Source organism: Prionailurus bengalensis, chromosome B3, assembly GCF_016509475.1.
Source record: "Prionailurus bengalensis isolate Pbe53 chromosome B3, Fcat_Pben_1.1_paternal_pri, whole genome shotgun sequence".
Classification (NCBI taxonomy): domain Eukaryota; kingdom Metazoa; phylum Chordata; class Mammalia; order Carnivora; family Felidae; genus Prionailurus; species Prionailurus bengalensis.
Window position 1 is genome coordinate 34,008,243 of NC_057355.1, and position 24,795 is coordinate 34,033,037.

General features: G+C 34.9%; 1 protein-coding gene and 1 non-coding gene across 14 annotated transcripts in view; one reads left to right on the plus strand and one right to left on the minus strand.

Annotated features, from left to right (window-relative positions):
• The window catches only part of MYO9A (myosin IXA), a 279,521-nt gene that overhangs the window by 90,829 nt on the left and 163,897 nt on the right, over nucleotides 1–24,795 (plus strand). For all 13 annotated transcript variants that reach the window (XM_043553998.1, XM_043554007.1, XM_043554005.1 and 10 more), the window contains 4 exons: nucleotides 3,132–3,248; nucleotides 6,327–6,461; nucleotides 15,374–15,495; nucleotides 20,910–21,051. In XM_043553998.1, coding sequence (XP_043409933.1) covers nucleotides 3,132–3,248; nucleotides 6,327–6,461; nucleotides 15,374–15,495; nucleotides 20,910–21,051 — 516 coding nt within the window. The remainder of the gene's footprint in view (nucleotides 1–3,131; nucleotides 3,249–6,326; nucleotides 6,462–15,373; nucleotides 15,496–20,909; nucleotides 21,052–24,795) is intronic.
• On the minus strand, nucleotides 14,382–14,488 carry LOC122469701. The gene has a single exon (XR_006293596.1). It is a non-coding gene; the product is annotated as a U6 spliceosomal RNA (small nuclear RNA).

A 24,795-nucleotide genomic window follows, 5' to 3' on the forward strand; every position in this document is an offset into this window, starting at 1 on the left:
GCCATCTGCCCAGAGCCCGACATGGGGCTCGAACTCACGGACCGCGAGGTCGTGACCTGGCTGAAGTCGGACGCTTAACCCACTGCGCCACCCAGGCACCCCGAATTTTCGTATTTTAAGAGCAATGGAAACTTCTTAAAATGTTATCAACAAAAAAGGTGTCTTTGATTATTTTTTTTTTCTTTTTTTTTTTTTAATTTTTTTTTTTTTCAACGTTTATTTATTTTTGGGACAGAGAGAGACAGAGCATGAACGGGGGAGGGGCAGAGAGAGAGGGAGACACAGAATCGGAAACAGGCTCCAGGCTCTGAGCCATCAGCCCAGAGCCTGACGCGGGGCTCGAACTCACAGACCGCGAGATTGTGACCTGGCTGAAGTCGGACGCTTAACCGACTGCGCCACCCAGGCGCCCCTTTGATTATTTTTTTAAAGGATCAGTCTCACAACAGTTTAAAGAAGTAGAGGAGAGTGTATTGGTTTTCTATAATTTTGTAACAATCTTAGCAACTTAATGCAACACAGATTTATTTTCTGACAGTTTCCATGGATTGGCAGTCTGGGCACAGGTTTGTTTTGTCCTCTGCTCATGGTTTCACCAGGCTGAAGTCAGGATGTCTGAAAAGGCTGTGATCTCATCTGTGACTCAGCATCCTAGTTCACAGGTTGTTGACAGGATTCAGTTCCTTGCAGTTATAGGATTGAGAGCCCTAATTTCTTGTTGACTGTCAGGAGCCATGCTCATCAGAGTCTACTTGTGGTCCTGTATACAGTATAGCAGTTTGCTACTTCAGAGGCCAGCAAGGGAATCTCAGATGGAAAGGCTCAGTCTCTTTTAGGAGATTTCTCTGGATACTTTCTTTGATTAATTAAAAAAATCAGCTGATTTTGGGCCATAATTATGTCTTTTAAATCCCTTTGTCGTGTAACAAGATAGTTACTGGAGTGATATTCATCATATTTACAGTCCTGCCCATGCCTAACAGGAGAGGGTTATTCAGAACGTGTACACAAGGGGATGGGAATCTTGAGGACCATTTTAGAATTCTATCACAGAGGACAAGAGTGAATGTGGAAAGATGAGTTGAGGAGAAAGAGGTTTATTGCTTTGTCTAAAATGGTGATATATTGATAGGGAGAAATGGATATTTAAAAAGAAAGAAATTTAGATGGTAAAATCAACAGCATCTGGTAGTGATTTGCTTAATGGGAAGCAAGGAGAAAGAAGGAGATGTTAAGGATAAATCCTAATTTTCTCGTTCACACAACTGTAAGAGTATTGGTACCATTCACTGAGATAGGAAACACTCGAGATCTTGTTTGGGTTGGAAAATGTTAATTGGCATATGGGTTTATTGAGATTAAGCTGTGAAAGGACCACATTTCAGAGAAAAAGGGCTAAAAGTATATTGGGAGTTATGGGGTAAATAAGTATTATGTTGGTATAATTTGGTATGTCTGGATTCTGTCTGACTGTTACTTTATAAAAATAGTGGTTGTTTAATGTAAACCATAAGTAGATGGGTTGTAGTTTTTAATTTAATATGAAGGTCTGTCTTCTCACTAAAAAATTCAACCCATTTGTATATTTTATGCTAATATGTTTTCTTATTTGTGTTTTTGCGATTTATGCTTGTGTATGTAGTTTTAAATCTTTTGGGGTGCCTGGGTGGCTCAGTCGGTTATCTCGCAGTTTGTAAGTTTCAGTCCCACATTGGGCTCTCTGCTATCAGCAACAGAGCCCACTTTGGATCCTCTGTGCACCGCCCCCCCCTTCCTTCACTTGTGCTCTCTCTCAAAAATAAATAAACATTAAAAAAAATAAAACTTTTTACTTTTGCTAAGCTAGATCAGATTGTCTTCATTTTGCACTCTGGGAAAAATTGAATGGTTATTCTCCCTGTATATTCTATTTGATTTTTTTGAATTTTAAAGATAACTTGCCTAAGTATAGAATTCTAGGGTCACAGTCCTTTTTCTTTCAGAACTTATAAATGTTTTCCAAGTATTTTCAAGTTTCTGGTGTTAAAGGTAGAGAATTTGATAGCCATCTTTTCTTTTCTTTGCAGGTAATGGTTTAGGTAGTTATTTTTTGGTCTAGAAACTTGAAACTTTTGTTTTTTTATTCACCAAAACTGAGAAATTAATTCATCATTTCATGTGGTAGATTGTAGTATTATCTACATTTTACAAATGCATAAGCTGTAGCTTAAGAGTTTCAAGTATCTTGGTCAAGGTTACACAGCTAGAATAAGTAGAGAAACTGGGATTGGATGATAGCCTAGCTTTTAATCATTATTGTCTATTTCCTCTAAAGGTTAGGACAAATATATAAATATGTACCTGATTTAGCTTCAAAATAAGTCCCTAGATAGCAAATATATGTTATTAGGGCTTACATTCTTCTAACTACTAGGACTCAATTCTCTATGATATGTGTCCTTCCTTTTTAGCCTGTAGTGCTTTCTAAATGTTGATTTTTTTTTAACTAATAGATGTTATTTTTTACAATTCTGGACTTACAGAAAAATTGAGCAGATAGTACAGAGGGTTTCCATAAACTGGGGAAAGTTTGAAGTGAGGGGAAATATAAATTGTATTACTCCATAATGAAATCATTACTTTGGTGATGGAGAAACCCTAAAGGTTAAAATGGGTGACAAGTTGAAGACGACTAGGAATGTCATTGTTTTGATTATGTTTTAAGAGTCTGACTCCGACTAGGATTCCACAGATAACTATAACTGATGCCTGTTTTCCAACAGATTTATTCCTCTGCTTGGAATAGTCTTCCCCACTTCAGCTGGCAAAGTTCATTTGTTTGTAAACTTCCTATAATACCTTCTTTACTAGATAAAGAAGTTTCAGTTTCAGTAAAACTGTTTAGAACTGACCTATATTTTGTTTCTTGTACCTTTTAGTCTACTTTACCTGAGTTGGACTAGGTAAATGAGTATATGTATATGGAAAACTTCAATTATAGGCTATTTATGTTGACAGAAAATTAAATTTCTTATTCAGGATAAGAATTCTTGGATATTTCTTGATTGATCGAGAGAAAAACACACTTTGTTATAGTATCTTAGATTATTGCCATTTTCATTTGTTCTCCAACCCTTTTTCTTTTTTTTCAGGCTGTGACAGTGAGGAACTCCATGGCTAAGTCTTTATATAGTGCCCTGTTTGACTGGATAGTTTTTCGGATTAATCATGCACTTCTGAATAGTAAAGATTTGGAGCAAAATACGAAGGTAGACATACACTACATTATTATATATTTTTCTTGGAAAGCTATTTTAATAAAATAATTAAAAGATGAAATTTAAAAACACAGAAGTATGTAGAGTAATAAGTAAGAATCTGTGTTTATACGTATTCCCTGCTCTTTCCTCTTTATTTCTGTTTTTATAGACATATAAACCCTGTTCAAGGAAACTACTCTTCTGTTGTCTTTCCAGACCTTTTTCTTATGTACATTTCTATGGATATAGACTATACAGAGTTGCTTTTCAACATAAAAATAGAATTATGCTATCTGTGTTGTATCTAACTTGTATTTTTTTACCTGGTATGTCTTGAAATATATCTGGACCTTATTATTTTTAATAACTTTGTAATATTATATAGTATGTATACCTGTATACCATAAATTTCCCCATAAAAATGTTGCCTTTTTTTTATTGTTAGAAATTATGGTGTAACAAATATTCTTTGTGCACATTTCTCTAGGATAAAATCCTTAAAGTAAATTGCTGGATTAAAGAATATACATTTTCAATTTTTGGTAGCTACTGCTAAATTGCTTTTCAAAAAAGACTACACTCCACTGGTAGTGTATGAAACTGCCTGTTTCCCTACACCTTTACTCATATTGGATATTATCAGTCATTTCATCTATGCATCTGATTAGGAGGAGTATCCCATTTTATTGTCTGTTTTTTCAATGATAGATTAAAATTGAGCATCTTCTCATGTTTTTTCATTATTTCATTATATATTTTGCCTTTTTGTTACTCCTTTTTTGGAGTCATTGTGGATATTGCAGAGACTTATAGTTTGATACATATTACAAATATTTTCTCTTAACTTTTATGTTTTATTTATGTTATATATCTGGGCCTGTATTTTTTTTTTTTTTTTCTTTTTAGAGAGCCAGTGGCCAGGAGGTAGGGAGAGGGAGAAGGAGAGAAGGGGAGGGAGAGAATCTTAAGCAGGCTCCACACCCAGGGTAGGAGTTCAACGCTGGACTCAGTCTCACAGCCCTGAGATCATGACATGAACCAAAATCAAGAGTCAGATGCACAACTGACTGAACCACTTAGGTGCCCCTGGCCCATATGTTTTAAGTTTTTGTGCAGTTAATTCTGTCATTCTTTTCCCTTATTTTCCAGAGTTGTATTTATTTTTCTTACATAAGAATGCATCTTTCACCTCAAGATAATAAAAATATTTATTCTCATACTTTTAGAATTTAATTTTTTATATTCAGGTTATTTACCTGGTTGGAATTTATTTATTTATGTATTTTTTAAGATTTTCTTTCTTTTTTTTTTTTTTTTAATTTTTTTTCAACGTTTATTTATTTTTGGGACAGAGAGAGACAGAGCATGAATGGGGGAGGGGCAGAGAGAGAGGGAGACACAGAATCGGAAACAGGCTCCAGGCTCCGAGCCATCAGCCCAGAACCCGACGCGGGGCTCGAACTCACGGACCGTGAGATCGTGACCTGGCTGAAGTCGGACACTTAACCGACTGCGCCACCCAGGCGCCCCAAGATTTTATTTCTAAGTAATCTCTACACCCAATGTGGGCTCAACCTCAACCCTGAGATTAAGAGTCACCTGCTCCACCAACTGAGCCAGCCAGGTGCCCTTGGAATTTATTTTTTAATATTGCAGATTTTAGATATTTAAATTATTTTAAATCCATTTTTATTTCTCAGCAACTTTATGGAATAGTCTGCATATTCAGGGTAATTAAAAATATCATCTTTATTACTTAATTCTCCTGTCTTAAATGTGTAATTGCTTTTATATTAACTTTTTATGATTTGAGTAAGCCCACAGCCATAAAATTAATTGTAATAGTTATCTAATTTACCAAATTGACATATTTTTAAAGTTCATTACTTTCACTGTTTTTCATAAGGGCTTAGAATTAGAATCAAAGAAAATACTTTTTTTTAAGAGAGAGAGAGAGCATGAGTAAGGGAGAGGGGCAGAGGGGAAGACAGAGAATCTTAAGCAGGCTCCATGCTCAGCGCTGAGCCTGGTGCAGGGCTCGATCCCATGACCCTGGGATCATGACCTGAGCCAAAATCAAGAGTCGGACACTCAGCTGACTGAGCCACTCAGTTACCCCAAAGGAAATATTCTTAATGGAGAATTAAATAAATCTCTCACTATTTATCACTCATGACATTAGTTTGCCCAGTGGCTCTCTTAGCAGCGGTGGAGAAAAATTGTTTTCATTTAACCAAAATTGTCTTGCAACTCTATTTTAAGAATGAGGTGAGGTGGTGAGAAAAATGTTGGTTTGGGGGCATTAGAGCTGAATCCCTATTATCCATAGTAAGAAGTTAGAATATAATTTGTAGAAATAAAATATCAAGACATAGATGAATGAGCACTTGTATACTGTACTCTACTATTTTATACCAAATAGCTAAAAGATTTGAGTGTGTGGATTTTAGGGAGCAGAAGTTGACATTGAAGAAGGGATTGCTATTTTTTGTTACAACCTTTTAGAACTTTTTAACATCATGAACCTTGTATAATTTTTTTGATGAAAACTAAAATTTGAAAACACCATATTCTGATACCCAGTTTCATTTTTAGTTTGCACAAGAGTGATGAAACATACTTCTTAGTTTGGTTTGTGAAGCAGAATTCTGTTAGGCTTTAGAAGTCAAAATAGTGGAACTTGCATGGTGTTCTTTGCATAAACATGAATAATCACGAGCAACCTAGCTTTAGGTTATTTTTTACTTCCCCATTGGTGGTTCTTTCTATTTCCTTGTCTCTTGGAGTTTAGGAATTTCTGAGATTGAGGTAACAGGTCACTAACCCTGCTTCAAGCATTTCTGTAAAGTAATCAATGTATTACATGTGTTAAAATTTTGTATGTATTTTTATAATTGGGATAAAAAGAAAAAAAATGAAGATAAAGAGAACTAAGATGCCCTTTATTTTGTGGAATATTTTGGTTGAACATTGGCCCCCCAGAATTTCCTCTCCACTGCTCTAGAAGAACTTTGAGCATTTTGTTACTTATTTTGTGGATATTATTTATGAAATAAATTTGAGCATATTTTTTTTCCTGTTTTATAGACTTTGTCCATTGGTGTTCTTGATATTTTTGGGTTTGAAGATTATGAAAATAATAGCTTTGAACAGTTCTGTATTAATTTTGCTAATGAACGTTTACAACACTACTTCAATCAGCATATCTTTAAATTGGAGCAAGTGAGTACCTAAATTGCATGTATGCTTGTCTTAACCACTTAACCTTCACTCATGTGTATACACATAACATTTTTGAGTCATAGTTACAGGCATTTTAAGTCTTGTACTTTCATGCAGATATTACAGTCTTCACATAAGTGTCAGCAAATTAATACTCAGAGCATAGTTTTTGAGCCATGTGATACAGGGTTTCCTATATATTTTTTATAAACCTCAAGTAGATTCAATAATATGTGCTTTCTTAAGTATACCTTTCAATATAAAGATGCTTGGGTTTGGTTTGGTTTGGTTTGGGTTTCTCTTGATTTTTAATTGTTGCCATGTGCTTGGTCAATTTGTGTAATGCTAAATATGCTTGTTTGATTGCTTTGGTCTCTTAGTTTCAACGCAGTTGCTTGCTTTGGTCTCTTATGTCTTTATCTGTGGGGTGGAGGAGCTTATTAATAGAATCTTGAATCAATTTAGAGTATGGATACAGAGAAATGGGATAGTTTACAGAGACCAAAATAGGTAACTAGATATTTCTTGTGAAACACTCAAATTGATTTAGAGTTGAAAGTGCGATCCATCAGTTTCCCTGAGAATACTTAGAATAAATACAGGGTCAGAGAAAACGTGGTCTCTTTCTCCAAGCCAGATTTCAAGTTAGTAACGAGTTGAGTTGTGGCCAACAATTTCAGTTTGTATAGGAAGATACAAGCAGAAGCAGGGTTCACTTTGAAATGCGGAAGAAATGAAATGGACAAGAGGATGACAACACGTCTACAAAACAGAAAAAAAGAATCTTTCTGTCATTGAGGCTTTTTACATTGGGTCCTAGCTTTAAGCATATTTACCTTCTTAAAGGGTTAGGACAGTTGCACAAGCAGCACTAGTCCTGGCCATCTTGATGGTGCTTAAAATGTTTAGCATATTCAACCTTTTAGCTAGACTCTCTGATGGAGCTGTTAAAAGATAGTACAGTATTATTTGTTACAATGTTAGCTAACATTTATGTAGTACTTACTATTTATCAGGCAGGTACTATTTTTATTCTAGTTGTGCAGATGATACCTAAGCCTAGTATTCAAACCTTAACACTCTGGCTCCATAATTCTTGCTTTTAAAAAGCTGAGCTGGGATTGATCTACTAGACTCAGTCTAGTGTTCTTTTAACTAGATCATGCTAAATTAGTTTTTAAATGGATATATGTATTGGAGGGGTAGAGAAATGTGTTTTGTTGACTGTGTGCTGTATTTTACAAAGCAAAGCGTCAGTTGCTCTCTGGATCATTAAACAGAAGAGTAAGTAAATTGCTTTTGAAGAAAAAAGGTATTCTCTTACAATTATTGAAATTATTCTTACCTTTTCTAGAAGTGTAGGTTAGACATGGAGGAGCCACAAGAAATACTTTGACTAGAAACATGTATAAAAACATGCCTCACAGTTCATGGAAAATGTTTTTGGGACTATTTGGCTGGGGGTGAACTTTATGTATTTGCTACTCTGAATATCATAGTTTTGGGCAATGTGGTGGAATTATGGATCAGAAGATTTAGATTCAAAGATACAGCTTTTTCCTTTCAATTTTTAATATCCCCTTCTGTAATTTAGTGTAATGGGTATACTTTTGCTATAATTTATAGAAAGTTTGGAGACGTTACACCTCTTTGCCATCTCATCTATTTTATTCTTCCTTTCTCTCCCTTCTTAGATTTTTCCACTTAAAATGGATTTGCTGGGCCATAAGAGATTTAAGGCAGATTAAATATTGAGTGTTTTGTTGATTTGTGTATCATTGGTACCTAGAATAAGATGGGTACACAGTGACTGTTAAATTCAATTGAATACAACATCAGTTAAGTAGATAAAATTTGTTGAAAATGAGGATAGAAGTAAAAAGCTATCAAATATGCTTAGGGAGTAAACATCTGTACTGAAGTAAATTTTGTCTAAAAATTGTGTATGGACACATAGGATGGGAGACAGGTATAATAACTGCCCTGTAGGATGGTAAGTGTGAAAATCAGGTAGAAGGTTAAAGTAGTGATATAAAGGATGAAGTTGATTAGAACTTCATGAAAGTCTACAAACATTTCCCAGGGGTGATTCGGGAATATAGTTTTGAATAGAAGATTGAGTTTACCAGATTGTCAATGGGGAAAAGATATTTTAAACAAAGGTAACAATCTCTTTAAAACTGTGAGGCATAAAACAGCATGGCACTTTAGAGGAACTGAAAATAGTTCAGTGTAAGCTAAAATACAGGATATAAGGATAGAGACAGGGAGGAAGATTAGTTTATGAAATAAAGGGTCATATACTTGTGAGCTTTATATGTCATGCAGAGAAGATTGGAATTTTTCTTTTGGAAAATTAGGTGCTATTTGAAGTATATTTAGCAGAGGATTTGAACTGTGTAAGATAGACTGGTGGAAGTGAAATGGAGGGAAGGACGTAATCCTTGAGTTAAAGTAGTATGCGTGTGATTCTGAGTTCTGAATCAAGTTATATGTAAAGATAATATGGAGTAGGAGACCAGAAAAAGTTTCTGTGATTTGAAAATATACTTACAGTTGTCATTTATAATACTGTTCTCTTATTTCCATTACTTGCTCAGAATTATCCTTGAAGTCATTGGCTCATCACTAAATTGAATAACAGTTGTGTGTCACGCATTGTGCTAGCCACTGAAGACAGCAAATTTAGAGCACAGGGATCTTATCTGAGGAATTTATAATCTAGAGAGTTTTTCTCATCTCTGTTGCTTCTGGGGATATCAAACTAGGAAATTTGCCTTTGTAGAACACCTAAAAAAAATGAACAAAATATATTTAAAGGCATTGAGTTACATTTAAATAAGTGATATTCTACAGGGCTTATTATATCTGCAAGAGGGAAACCCAGAGAGACGAGACCAGCATTTTTGGACACCTTTGCCTCTAAAGATATTTTTCTATTCTGGTAGAGGGCTGCCCAGCCTTAAGAATCTGAGAAGCTGAACAGAGTTTCTTCAGATTTAAGAACAAGGAAGATACTCCTGGTAATTCCTACAGGCTTTATGCTTGAGACCTTAAGGATTATGTCTTAGAAGTAAAGATAAACCAGAAATAGATCATGCATCATAGGGACTGAAGCCCAGTTTAAGATATTCTTAGTTCCAGTTTGGTTGAAAGAGTATAGAATTCCTAATGTTCTCAGCCACGTGCAAAGAGCAAATTCACTCTCCAGTGGAGGAAGAGATCATCCAAGTGCTAAAATTATCTGTATGATTTTTCATATACAGGAACAAGAATTCAGTTTTTTTAACTGAGAATTCTTTTTTAAAAAACATACAAGGAGAGAAACCAACATGAATAAAAAACAAGAGAATGAATAGATTATTCCACAGGAGATCCAGGAAATGATGTTATCTGACATGATCTTTAAAGTAATAATGGTTTCAAGAAATTTTTTTTAAAAGCAATATTTTTATTGAAGAACTACAAAGATCTCAAGTTTAGGAAAATCTAGAACTAAAAGGGAGAGTGAAATTAAGAACATAATGATAGTTTTTAACAGTTAGATATAGCTTAAGAAAAGGTTAGTGATTTGGAAGATAGGCCAGAAGAAGATACCTAGTCTGATGAAAAAATAAAATACAAGTAATAAAAGGGACATATGGGGTACAGTGAAAAGGTTTAACATAAGTGTAAGAGGAATTCTGGAAAGATGTATGTGAGGAAAGAGAGAAAATGGTAGGTGCTATATTTGAAAAGATAATGGTTGAGAATTTTTCCAAAACTCAAAACAAAAAACAAAAAAAATCCAGTAAGTGCACATTTGAAAAACTCTAAGAATTCAAAGCATGGCAAGTATAAAGACAGTCATATAGTAAACCAAAGACAAAAAATCTGAGAGGCAGTCAGGGGTTGAGGGCCAGGCATTAAATGCCAAGCGATAGAAGATTTTTTTTTCTCCCTCTGTTAAACATTGTTAAGTAAAGATATGTATTATGATTTTAGGATAACCACCAAATAGTAAATGAATATAAAATTGTCAAGTTAATATAGGGAACAAGTAAAAACTCCAGCAATCCAAAAGAAAGCAAGAAAGAAGAATAAAAGCAATACTGAAACAGGACAGATAGCATATGGTAAAATGGCTGATTTAATCCCACAATTATCAGTGATTGTGTTAAATATACATGGATTTATTACTCCAAGTAGAAGTGAAATAGTGTCATACTAGATATAAAACAAAGGTAAATTGCTGCCTATAAGAGAGATTCTTCAAATATAAACATATTAAAAAGTTAAAAATAAAAGGATGGAAAAAGCTTTAATAAACCTGAACAAAAAAGAGCTAGTAGGTAAGTATATTAATATCATGCTTTAAGCATTGCCGGAGATCAAAAAGAATATTTGATAATGCAAAAGGACGAGTTCATCAGGAAGTATACAATTCCAAATTTATAGGTTACTGATAACATAAATTCAAAGTATATAAAACAAAAATTAAAAGTAAAAAAGAAACATGTAACAGACCTTCCTGAATAGCTAACAGAATAAGCACACAAAAGAAAAAAACAGTCAGGGTATAGACTATTTAAAGCACCCAGAGGATGTGGCAGATGCTTTTGTGGGTGCTCAGCCCTTCTTGCCTTTAGGTTTGAATGCCAGTTTACTTGGGCCTGTATCAAATAAGGATATAGAAGGTTTTTTGTTTTTATTTTTGTTTTACTTTTGGATATGGAAGATTTTTAAAGCAAATACTTATTTGACATGTATAGTTAACTAACTGCAAATTTACAAAATGTATAAAATCTGTCCTTGTACTGGGCCATAATAACAAAGGTCAAGTTTTGGGATTGAAATCACACACATTTTAGTACCATACAGAAATTATGCCTGAAACCAACAACCAAAAGATAACTGGAAAATACTTTTATGGGTAAAAATTAAGAAACGTCCTTCTGCATAGACTAGAAGTTGAAGAAAATAGAAAATATATTGAACTGAGTGAGCATGTTGCATACTAAAACTTGTGGGATGTAACCAAAGGTGTATTTAGAGGAAAATTTTATAGCTGTTAGAAGATTTTAAGATTGAAGAGCAATGATAAAAGTACCCCTCCCAACAAATTGGAAAAAGATATAAAGGAAGTATAAACCAAAGGAAAGTATAAAGAAATAATAAAGATAAAAGAGGAAATTAAATAAGAGTGAAAACAAATATGCCATGGAGGAAGATCAACAAAGTCAAAAGTAATATATTGAAATGATGAATTAAGACCCCTCAGAGGGGTGCCTGGGTGGCTCAGTCAGTTAGTTAAGCGTTCTACTTCAGCTCAGGTGGTGATCTCACGGTTCATGGGTTTGAGCCCTGCATCAGGCTCTGTGTTGACAGTTCAGAGCCTGAAGCCTGCTTCAGATTCCGTGTCTCCCTCTCTCTGCTCCTCCCCCGCTTGCACTCTGTCTCGCTCAAAAATAAATAAAAACATTAAAAATGTTTAAAAAAAAAACCCTCAAATTCATCCAAGGGAGTGACAGAAAAAGAGAGGGATATAAATAATCAGAATTCCAGTTTATAAAGAGGACATCACCATGGATCTTACACACATTAAAAAGATAATAGGGTACACTAAACAACTTTATGTCCATAAGTAGACTTATCAAATGATATGAAAAAAAAATTTCAAAACTGACACAGAAGAAATGCAAAATCTGATTCTTATAACTATGAAAAAATTTCAATATGTAATTGAAAGCCTTTCCATAAAGAACATTGTAAGCCACATTGGCTCCAGTGGTAAATTCTGCCAATACTGAAAAAATTAGTATCAGTTTGACATAAATTCTTCTGTGGAGTAGAAAAAGAGACAATTCACAATGCGTTTGAGGGGCCCAAGATCTGTCCAGATCCAGATCTGTCAAGGATATTATTAGAAGTGGAAATTGAAGTGAATTTCACTCATAAACATAGATTCAAAAATTTTAAACAAATATTATCAAATGAAATCCAGCAAGATACACAAAAGGATAATATAGAACCAAGTGGAGTTTTTTCCTGGTGTGTGTTACATCTAATCATCAATTGATTTAATTCATCTATAAACAAAACAAGAAAAAAAAACTTACGGTGATCTCACTAAAAGTATAAAAATCAGTTGATAAAATTACATAACCATTCATGTTAAAAAAAAGTCCTTAGCAAATTAATTGTAGAGGGCATTTACAAAAACCTATAGTTAATATTATACTTAATGGAAGTAGGCTGAATGCTTTCCCCTAAGGCATCTCTTAAGGGAGTTTTCCTCAGAGTTTTTTATTATGAATGTAGGCACGTGAGGACATCCAAATGGACTGACTGTAAACATAAGAAAAGATTTTTCACTTATTATCAGGGAATTAAAATGAAAACCACAGTCAGATACCCCTATGCATTCATCAGAATGACTATAATGAAACAGACTGATAATACAAGTATTAGAGATACTGTGCATGGGGGAAAGTCCCATTTACAGGTGGTGGTTACATAAATTAGTACATCTGCTTTAGCAAGCTGTTTGGCAGTATCTGCTGAGGTTATACATGTGTAGTTTATAAGCCTGTGTTTTCACTCTCAAAATGCATATACACATACCAAAAGTTTTGTGCGTAAATGTTAACAATGGTTAAAAACTAGAAATAACTGTAATGTCTATCAGTAGTGCAGTGGGTGAATAAATTGTATGTAAATACTTTACAGCCAATCAAAAGACAGGGTATCAGAATGGATAAAAAATCAAGGTCCATCTATATCCTACTTAAAAGAGACTCACTTTAGACCTAAAGACACCTACAGATTTAAAGTGAGGGGATGGAGAGCCATATATCATGCTACATGTTAATGGATGTCAAAAGAAAGCTGGAGTAGCCATATTTATATCAAACTAGATTTTAAAACAAAGACCGTAACAGATGGAGAAGGGCATTGTATCATAATTATGGGGTGCCTCCATCAGGAAGATCTAACAGTTGTAAATATTTATGTCCCCAACTAGGGATCATCCAGGTATTTACATCAATTAGTAACAAAAGTAAACAAACTTACTGATAATACCATTAAAGTAGGAGACTTTAAAACCCCACTTACAACAACGGACAGATCATCTAAGCAAAAATAAACAAGGAAACAATGGCTTTGATGACACACTGGACCAGATGGACTTAACAGATATACTGAGAACATTTCATCCTAAAGCAGCAAAATACACATTCTTATCAAGTGCACATGGAACATTCTCCAGAAAAGATCACATACTCGGTCACAAATCAGCCCTCCGCAGGTACAAAAAGATTGAGATTATACCATGCATATTTTCAGATCACAACACTATGAAACTTGAAGTCAACCCCAAGAAAAGATTTGGAAAGCCCTCAATATATGGAGGTTAGATAACATCCTACTAAAAATGAATGGGTTAACCAGGAAATTAAATAATTTTTTTTAATGTTTATTTTTGAGAGAGTGAGAGAGAGAGCACAAGCAGGGGAGTGGCAGAGACCGAGCGAGACACAGAATCCAAAGTAGGCTCCAGGCTCTGAGCTGTCAGCACAGAGCCTGACGCAGGGCTTAAACCCACAAACCATGAGGTCATGACCTGAGCCGAAGTCGGATGCTTAACTGACTGAGCCATCTAGGCACCCCTGTATGGTTCTATTTATATTTGTAAACATATGAGTCTTAACAGTGGTATGAAAAGTTAGGAAAATGGTTAAATTTGGCAGGGGCGTCTGAATTGTAATTGGGAAGAGGAGATGGGAAGGATTTTGGACTGCTATTAATGTGTGTAAGAATCCATATGTTCCTGTTAGGTAGCGTGCTTGTTAACCAAAAGAGAAGAAACAGAATCATACAACTCCTTGGGGGTGACCTTCATTTAGCAATTACTTCCTTGTGAAATTATTAATTAAAAGGAAATAATAAATTATCTTTTCAGATTTGCATGTCATCTTTGCACATGCGCCATGCTAATCTTCTCTGTATCATTCGAATTTTAGTATATGTGCTGCTGAAGTGAGCATAAGCATATGCCTTTCCCAATTAGCATAACTATCACTTATGCACTACCATTCTTCTTTACAGGTTAATAATAATAATAATAATAATAATACCCAAAGAATGATAAAAATCACAAAATCACCAATTTGCAAAACCACCATATTTGCAGAGAAGTGTGTGAATGTTATCAGTGTATTTCCTTTGGTGCCTAAATACTGCTGTGTAGAAACTTATTCGGGGGCCTCATTTTGAAAAACAGTTTAAAAGCAAGTATTTCCCAGTATAGAGAAAAAGTTAAAACCAATAGGGGCTTAATGACATCGTTTTAGTTGCTCAAGGCCTGCGCTTTGACTTTTTTAAGTCTTGAAATTTGAAACTTTTTTTTTTAACGTATTGTAGGAGTTCCCTCCCCCCCCCCTCAACTCCACCAAGGGTTTTATTTTACCAAAGTACATTGTGTATGAATTCCATATGATATCAGTGATCACTGTAGGTGATGGTTTTTTTCTTTTCCCAGACATTGCTTCATTAAATTCATTGTTGATAATCCAACAAATACTCAGTTCTTTTTGATGATTTAGGGTAATGTGGGAGAAATTAGGCTTCTTCGTTTTGCATTTTTCCTTAGTGCAGTCCACAAACAAATTCAGCCCTAAATTTTCACCTGAGTGGTATTACAAATAGCATTCTAACAAAAAAATTTGGTTACATGTATGTTTTAATGAAAACAGACATAGCCTGTATGAAGGTTTTATACCACCAAAATTAAACATTCTTCTATTGTGTAGATTACCAGTTTAAAAAAGAAAAGTTTAGAAAGTTCTTTTAAGCCTGGCAAAAGCTTTCCAGTCTTTATTATATACCAATTATTTTCTGCGAGATGAATAAATTATGAATTTATTTCCTAGGAGGAGTATAGAACTGAAGGTATCAGCTGGCACAATATAGATTATATTGATAATACCTGTTGCATCAATCTTATTAGCAAGAAACCAACAGGACTACTCCATCTTTTGGATGAAGAAAGCAAGTGAGTATGATTCTTTCAGTTTTGCTGTTGGCCATTTGGGATTTTCATGTCTTTTTATTAACTGTGAAGTTTTCTTCTTACATAATGAAATAATGTGCCAAAGTTTCCCTTGTATGCATTTTATTATGTGTGTGTGTTTCTAGGAAAATTGGATGCACTTCAGCATTGAATGCATTCTTTCCTTGAGTTTTTCCAGATTTCTTCTACTGAGTTTCTTTGACGTTAAATTTGTTAGCATATTTTTTGTTGTTTTCCATGTTCTTCTCTTCCTGAATTGGGTTTTATATAAGATATGTTTGTAGTTTTCATGTTTATCAGCAAAGAATATCATGATAGATTAGTGATGTCTGTCACAGCTGTGCAAGTGTAAATAGCAATATAGGCCAAGTATTTGGCACCCTTTTTACCACTGTGTAGTATACCAAACTTATATATAAGCTTCAGAAATAAAACTTCATATAGCATCCTCCACAGTGTTTTCAGTGCTCTATAAGATATTACCTAAAGTAAAATTATCTTATGAGATGGCAAATCTAGAACTGGAGAAACTGAAGTGATGGGGAGTATTTAAGTTTTCTGTCACTCTTCAGTAAAATGTTTAGTAATTAGGTCACCTGATGTCTAGCTTAACATTATATCCATTGAACTAAGATCTAAAATATTGGGAATTCACTATCATAGATGGGATGACTATACATCATCAGGCTTGAATAGGACAATCTGAAGTTTATGCCTGTTCAGTTTAGTTACTAAAGGTGCCTACTTTTACTTACAGACATCCTGGTTTGTATGGTAGGTTGTAGGTTACGCTACTAATATGCCATAAACATTCAGAATTGCTATCTACCAATCTCATGGTCTTTAGATTGAGCCTGTGTCAGCCTCCAGGCTGAGCGTGTAACTTGTTAGGGATTCTCTATCCTCCTCTCTCTGCCTCTCTCCTGCAACTATGTGTTCTCTCTCTCAAGATAAACATTAAAAAAAAAAAAAAAGAATTGATACCCAAAAATATAAAGTAATACAGCAGATTGCAAACTAAATTGAAAAGGAGAATGTTTCCAGTTACATCTTCCTACTTTATCACTAGTTTGTTTCCATTAATTTAAATGAATTAAAATACAATTAACACAAAAATATTTTTAAAAAAAAATTTTTTTTTTCAACGTTTATTTATTTTTGGGACAGAGAGAGACAGAGCATGAACGGGGGAGGGGCAGAGAGAGAGGGAGACACAGAATCGGAAACAGGCTCCAGGCTCTGAGCCATCAACCCAGACCCTGACGCGGGGCTCGAACTCACGGACCGCGAGATCGTGACCTGGCTGAAGTCGGACGGTTAACCGACTGCGCCACCTAGGCGCCCCAACACAAAAATATTTTATATCCAAAGTTGCGTAAAAGTTTTTTGTATTGCTCTGTATGTCCTGAAACATATACTATCTTTTATAAAATTGTAAGGTCAGTGGTTCTTAGCTGTGCTGACATACCTTACCTCTGGTGTATTTTATTTTGGAAAGCTTCATAGGTGAGTATGATATTCGGTGTTGAGAACTACTGTGGTTGATGTTAAAATGCAGTTCTTTTTTTGAGGTATTTTATGATAACAAAAAGAACAAAGTGTAAGCAATTCTAGAAAAAGATTATACAGGTATCAAATGATGGATTTGAGATTCAGATACTCCAGGTATTTCTAACTAATTAGCTTGTGCTTTTAAGTATTGTCCTATAAAGCTTCTTCATAATGCTCAGGCTGTAGAGTCAGAATTTCAAGGTTGCATTCCATCTCTATTAACTGCCTTTGGCAAATCTCTGAATGTTCTTGGTCATTGTTTTCTTTTCATGTAAAAAGCAGATGATGATGAGAAATGATAATGCTTTGTGCTATATATCTTAAGGTGGTTGTAAGTAGCAGTTGAGATAGTGAATAATTAAAACATGGGAGAAAAGGGTTGTTGCCTGGCCTATCATTCTTTACTCAAAATATTTTGAGTTCATATCTTACTTTACAAAGACTGTATTTTCCTGGTCAGTTGCTACCTCCCATAGATATAAATATTACCCAATAAGAGACTGTCAACTCTTTGCCATTACTCAAAAGTTCCTGGGTGTAAGCCATGTGGCCAGAAATTACAGAGAGACGGATTTTGGCTCAATGTAAGGAAGAACTTACTAGTCAGTAGAGCTGATTAGCAGCTGCTTTATAAAGTAATAAAATTTCCCAAAATCATAATTATTTTGCATCATCTGTAGTTGGGAGACTGGACTGAATAACCTCTTAATTGTCCCTTCAGCTATACTTCTATATTCAGTCCTCCACAAAATTTTTTTATAAACCCTAGTATAATTTTCTTCATTTCTATATCAGTCCTGTTGTTCTTACCTCCTTTTGTAAATGGACCACTTTGTCTCTATGCGTTAACATCCCAGAAGATGCAAAGGCATGAAATGTTTTCTCTCTGCCAAAATGGGTTGAAAACAGTCACATTTAAGAAGAGCTATTTGGGGACCACTTTATAGAGTAGTTTTCTTCTAAGAACTGTTTTGTTCTATAGGGAGCGTATAACTTGAAATCTATCCTTAGTGGTGTTTCTCCTTCATTCAGTGTTATTTTACTGCTTTAGGTGAATGGGTTTGAAGTCAGAAGTCTTGTTTAATTTTGTCTTGCTATCTCTGGGCTGTTTGACCTGGGCAAGTTATTTAAGCTTGATTGTAAAGGATGCAGTGCGAAGTTTAGAAAGAAGGAGTAGAATAAGCAAAGTTAGGTATGAGCAGGATGTTAGGAGTGTTACCAGTCTTTCCTACAGTATTCAAAGTGTGATCTGTTGATGGCAGGACTCGCAGCACCTTGAAGCTTGTTAGAAATGCAGAATCTGAGACTTCGACCCCAGACTCTTTTAACAAAATGAAGTTAAGATCAGAGCATTCATTTAGGACAGCATTTCATTAGTCTTGCCTGCCCATAAGAATTACCTGGAGAACTTGGAAGTAGTACTGATCATCACCACCCTAGGCTCAGTTCAGTAGAATCACAGGAATGGGGTCTAGGCCTTGGTATTTTTGCAAGCTAAAGACACAGAGAGGCACTAAGGCTATCCTGGCAGATAGCCTTTGGGGAACACTAGATGGAAGAGCTTTGACATGCACAATAATGTATGATATTTATCTCTGTTCCAAGCTCTTTTGCTTGATATTGTAGTGTGTATCCATAGGTGTGTATTGAATGCAGGAAATATGGAGAGCTTCCCTTTCTATCTTTCCTTGTTTGGAATAAAAACTGTTTTCATGTATGTTTTCCTTTGAAAATTTTTTTTCTCCATTTAAAAGTAGGAAAAAAATCATAAGCTTTTTGATTACCCAGGGGATTATCCAGAGACCATGAGGTGTGAGTATCCTTTCTGAAGAAAAGCATCCTGTGCTGTGGATAGTGAAGCATTAAGTTTGCAGAGTTTGAGTTTGTCTAGGGTTAGGAGCTTGGATTCTGTCTCTTTGCCTTGGTGATCCATAAATTTTCCTGAGTAGGGGAGGCACATGATTAAAGCAGTATTCTAGGAAAATTTGTTATTTTGGTTTGGTGACTTGAAACAAAGTTTAAAGTCACTGACACTTGTAGAGGCTGTTGCTGTACTCTCTGAAATTGTAAGAGTTATAGTTCATTCTAGAATGGCTTTAGAGTTCTAGAATGGACAGGAAGAGGTGGATGGTGGAGATGTTTTGAGGAAGGGTTGGTATTGAATGCAAAAGCAGGCCTAGGTGGATAGAAAAATGGCAGTGTTGGCAACTTAAGAAATGAGGTGACATTTGTGTCCTTCCTATAGGATGCCAAGCTAGTGTTAGATGTTTTTACTAGTTTTATTTGATTCTGCTAACACTGTGATACCTCATTGTACTCATATGTGGAAGCTAGCTGGTTCTTGAAGCTTACTGAAGGTCACTGACAGAACTGGTAATCCAAACAATGACTAACACCAAAGGCCATTCTCCTTCTTCATTTTAATACATTTACATAATTATTTTCGTTATAATTTTGGAATCATTTTTACACATTAGATTTTGTATTCATCATCTTTACAACCTCATGTCACATTATTTCTCATTACTTCAGCTACTATTAAATGAAACTACTCTCTGAAAGATACTTGCTTTTTCCGTTTTGTCAGTGATATTTCCTTTATTAAGAAACTCCACCTTGGGGCGCCTGGGTGGCGCAGTCGGTTAAGCGTACGACTTCAGCCAGGTCACGATCTCGCGGTCCGTGAGTTCGAGCCCCGCGTCGGGCTCTGGGCTGATGGCTCAGAGCCTGGAGCCTGCTTCTGATTCTGTGTCTCCCTCTCTCTCTGCCCCTCCCCCGTTCATGCTCTGTCTCTGTCTGTCCCCCAACCAAAAAATAAGTAAATGTTGATAAGATATACTCAAATATGGAAAAAAAAAAAAAAGTAAAAAAAAGAAACTCCACCTTTAACATTTAGCTCATAATTGCCTCCTGTATCTTTGTTAAACCTTTCCATTATTTCCAACCACTAGTGTTTTTTTCCTCTTCTGAACTTTTATATTCTTGTATTTGCTATCATGTATTTATTTCTTTTTCTTTTTTTTTTTAAATTTAATGTTTATTTTTGAAAGAAGAGAGAGAGAGAGTACGAGTGAGGGAGAGGCAGAGAGAGAGAGAGGGAGACACAGAATTTGAAGCAGGCTCTAGGCTCTGAACTGTCAGCACAGAGCCTGACGCAGGGCTTGAACTCACAAACTCACGAACTCATGAACCGCAAGATCATGACCTGAGCCAAAGTCAGACGCTTAACCGACTGAGCCACCCAGGTGCCCCTATCATGTAATTATTTTTAATAGGTATCATTTGAATGATCCCTAGATATGAAATGCTCATCAGTGAGTATAAACCCATTGATGTATATTTGAAATAATAATAGATATAGTATAAAATTATATAGTAACTGGTATAGGTATGAAAATTGCTACTTAATTTATATATCAAGAAATAGGAAAACAGAAAATGACTTGCGGATTTAAAGGATCTATCAAAACTGGGAGATCATTTTGTTTTTGGAAGTTCTTGGCCCCAAACAGTGGATCATTTGAGTTTTATTTGGTGAGTTTAATGGTAGTGTCACACAATGCAACCTAAGCTAAAAGTTTAAAGACTTGAGTTTATTTCTCAGTTCTGCTACTTGCCAAGTGTGAATTTGGGCAAATCATGAATTTTGATCCCTCATCTATAAAACATCAATCCTTGTTACATTCACTTTTTAGCTTGTTATAAGAATCAGATTAGAGAATATAATTTACTCTTTGTAATTTGCTAAATGTGTTAGATGGCAATGTAATTATAAGGGTTTTTTTTTTTAAGATTATTAACTGTTGCATCTTTCTTTAGTATTTTTGCTTTTGTTTTTAATTCAGCTTTCCACAGGCTACAAATCAAACATTGCTAGATAAATTTAAGCATCAACATGAAGAGAATTCTTACATTGAATTTCCAGCTGTGATGGAGCCCGCTTTCATTATAAAGCATTATGCCGGGAAAGTAAAATATGGGGTAAAGGTCAGTAAATTTCTCATTAAAATGCCTTCAGGGTAAAAGTGTGTTTACTGTATTATCATTCCTGTCACACTGCTTTCTTTGTAGTTTATGGAAGCTCTTGATACAATTAGAGACATTTTGTAAGAATACTACTAACCCTCGTATCCTACCTTGCAATATATTACTGTCTTATGTGATATTTTTCTTGGCTTCTTCCTATAGATAAATTTGATATCAGTCCCTTCAAATAGTTTTTTGAGTATAAAAGAATAGGTAGCATAAATATCTCTTAAACCCACTATTTCATTAAGTGGTTTGATGAATTTTTCTCTTCCCTACATCCATGAAGCTTGACAGAAGATTTTGTCTTCATGCACCATTAGGTATTTGTGAGTTTGCATTCCTAATGCATATATTGAAACTCTTAACTCCTGCAGAGGGGAACCTTCATAATTGTGTCCATTTCCTGTTTGTAATTAGTGAGCCCATTACCCTTCAACCACTTGATGTTTAAGCCTACCATTTAAGATAATTTCCCAGACAAGGCAGTGATGTTTTGGAGAAAAGTGGAGCAATAAGCTTTCTCTTGGGTCTTGAGATTAGAGTCACAACTGAGATCACTCATTCATTCATCAATGATTCACTTATTTAGGAAGTGTTTGTTAAATACAGGCTATGTGTCAGACACTGTCCCTGGTGTTTGGAATGGCTTAGTAATACACTAGACAGACCTGTTCTTGGCTCAGTGTGTGTGTGTGTGTGTGTGTGTGTGTGTGTGTGTTTGTGTGTAATATAGATAAATGGGTATTGCTATAAATAAATGAATGAGTTCTATGAGAGATAGTAGTCATATAGTGGATTTTGAATTTGGAGATCCATGAATACCTCTCTGAAAACTTAAATATTGAGAGTTAACCTGAAACAAGCATTACCTTGGTGAGGAGTTGAGATGATGAATATTCTAGGATATGAGGTGGGAAAGAATTAGTATGTTAAAATAATTGAAAACAGGCTAGTGTTACTAGATTTTGGTAAGCAAGGGAGATAGTGGCATGAAATGAATTTAGAGAATGGACAGCAAGTTAATTCATAGCTTTTAGGACAAGTTAAAGGTGTTTGTTTTTTGTTGAACTTATTATGGGGAGCAATAAAAAGATTTTAAACAGGATGTGATTCGTGTTTTTTAAAGATTGCTTTGATTCCTTTGAGGAGAAGGAATAGCAGAGGATGAGAGAGGAAGCTGGGAGATCAGTTAGGAGCTTTTTTAAATAGTTGAGGTGAAATGTTAAGGTAAACTGAACCACCAGGGTGACAGTAGAGATGTAGGGGATCTAGATGATTAAGAAAAAATTTTGGAGGTGTAATCAGTAAAACCTGATTGATTTATTCTAACCTATCAGGTTGAAAGTAAGTGACTTCTGACTGTAACTGATGGGTGAATTTGAGGTGCTGTTTCCTGAGATGGAAAAGACAGGAAGGAACAGATTTTAGAACAAACATAAAGAATAACAGAATAGGGGTGCCTGGGTGGCTCAGTTGGTTAAGCACCTGACTTCGGCTTAGGTTATGATCTCACAGTTCGTGAGTTCAGGTGCTGCGTGGGGCTCTGTGGTGACAGCTCAGAGCCTGGAACCTACTTGGGATTCTGTGTCTCCCTCTCTCTCTGTCCCTCCCCTGCTCACACTCTGTCTCTAAAAATAAATAAATATTGAAAAAAAAGGAGTAACAGAATTGAGTGGTGGCTACCAGGGCTGGGGATGGAGGGATTGAGATGTTGGACAAAGGATACAGACTTGTAGTTAGAAGATGAATAAGTTCTGGAGCCCTGATGCACAGCATTGCAATTATAATTAACATTGTAATAATAGCATTGTCTTCAAAGTTGTTAAGAGACTAGATTTTAGATGGTCTCACCATAGAAAAGAAATGATAAATTAAATGACCTGATGGAAGTGTTCAGTAATGCTATAGCGGTAATCATACTGCAGTGTATAAATGTATCAAATTAACATATTATATACCTTAAACATTACATGTCAGTTTTATCTTATGTAAAAAAAAGATTTTAAAAATACAGTTTAGAATAAAAACCAGAAATCTTGAGCTATATATAGTGAGGTACATAAAATACATAAATCTAAAGTGTACAGATTTCTATCAGGCCCCTCCCCAGCTCATTCTCCCCCACTTAGAGGTAACCACTATCCTCATTTTTTATCCTTTGTTTTACTTGTTATTAAATTTCAGATAAATGGAATTATATATACACTTGTATGGATTGTTCATCCATATTATCAGATAGGTTGAAATTAAAAGTATGGAAAAATATATACCACACAAACCCTAACTAAAAGAAAGCTGATGTATAATTATGTTATTATCAAAGTAGACTTTAAAGCAAGAAGTATTACTAAAGATAAAGAGGCACATTTCATAACAATAAAAGGGGCCAGTTTGACAGGAAGACACAGTCATCAAAAGTTGCCTGTACCTAATGATTTGATTCAGTACATAAAAAGCAAAGTGAGAACAAAAGTAGAACTAGAAAAATCCATCTGGCTGTAGATTTTTATACATATCTCTTAGTAACAGAATAAGCAGACACAAAATCAGTAAAAACAGAAAAATTGAAAAGCATTGTTAAAAACTGACCTGCTTGGTATATTATAAGGATAAGTAGGCAGTCTTTGGGTGTTCAGAAATTAAGCACAGTCCTTCTATGTAACCCATGAGTCAAAAAAGAAATTACAATATAATACTAAGTTCAAACTGAGCATGAATGAAAATACAACATATCAAAATTTGCAGATTTGATAGTAATTGGTAGGATGCATTTAAAGCAGTGATTTATAACTTTAATGCATATATTAGGAAGAATGGTTGAAAGTAATTAACGTTCTGTTTCAAGAAACTAAAAAAAGAACAGGAAATTAACCCTACTCCTCCAAATTAGAAGGAAATAATAAAGGGAAGATCAGAAATCAATGCAGTAGAGAACAAACATACAAGAGGGAAATTACCAAAGCCAAAAATTAGTTTCTTAAAAAGATAACAGAAAATAATTTAAGTAAAAGGTAATAGAAAATAACTGATAACAGAAAAATATTTAAAAATTACAAATATCAGAAAAAAAGAGGACTTAACTACATACTCAACAGATATTAAAAATATCTGAACATATTTTGCCAATAAACTTGTTAACATGAAAATGGAAAATTCCGTGGAAAACACACATCATCAAAACTGACACTAAAAATACAGGCAAACCCGGGATTCCCACTTCTGTTAAACAATTTAAATCAGTAGTTTAAATCTTTCCCACAAAGGAAATTCCAGGCCCACATGATTTTACTGGTGAATGCTTACAAACATTTAAGTAATACTAGTCTTGCTCATTCTCTTTCAAGTTTGAGATCCCTTTAAGACGTATAAGTGGATCTCAAACAAGAAAGATCTGAGGTAGAAATACAGATTTGGGCCTCATCATATAGATAGTGTTTAAGGTCATTATTATGGTTGAGATCAATCACCTTACATCAGATAAGAATTTCAAAAATGGAACCAGCAGTAGGGACTGAGAATGCACAGCACAAAAGGTAAGTAGTAAATCACAAGATGTGTTGTTACAGAAACCAAGAAGAAAATGTCAAGAATGATATGATCAGTTTGTGAATTGTACTTAGAAATCTGGAACTCTGAAGACATATGAGACCATTGCATTTGGAAAATGAAGGTCTCCCATCAATATTTAACAGTCATCATGGA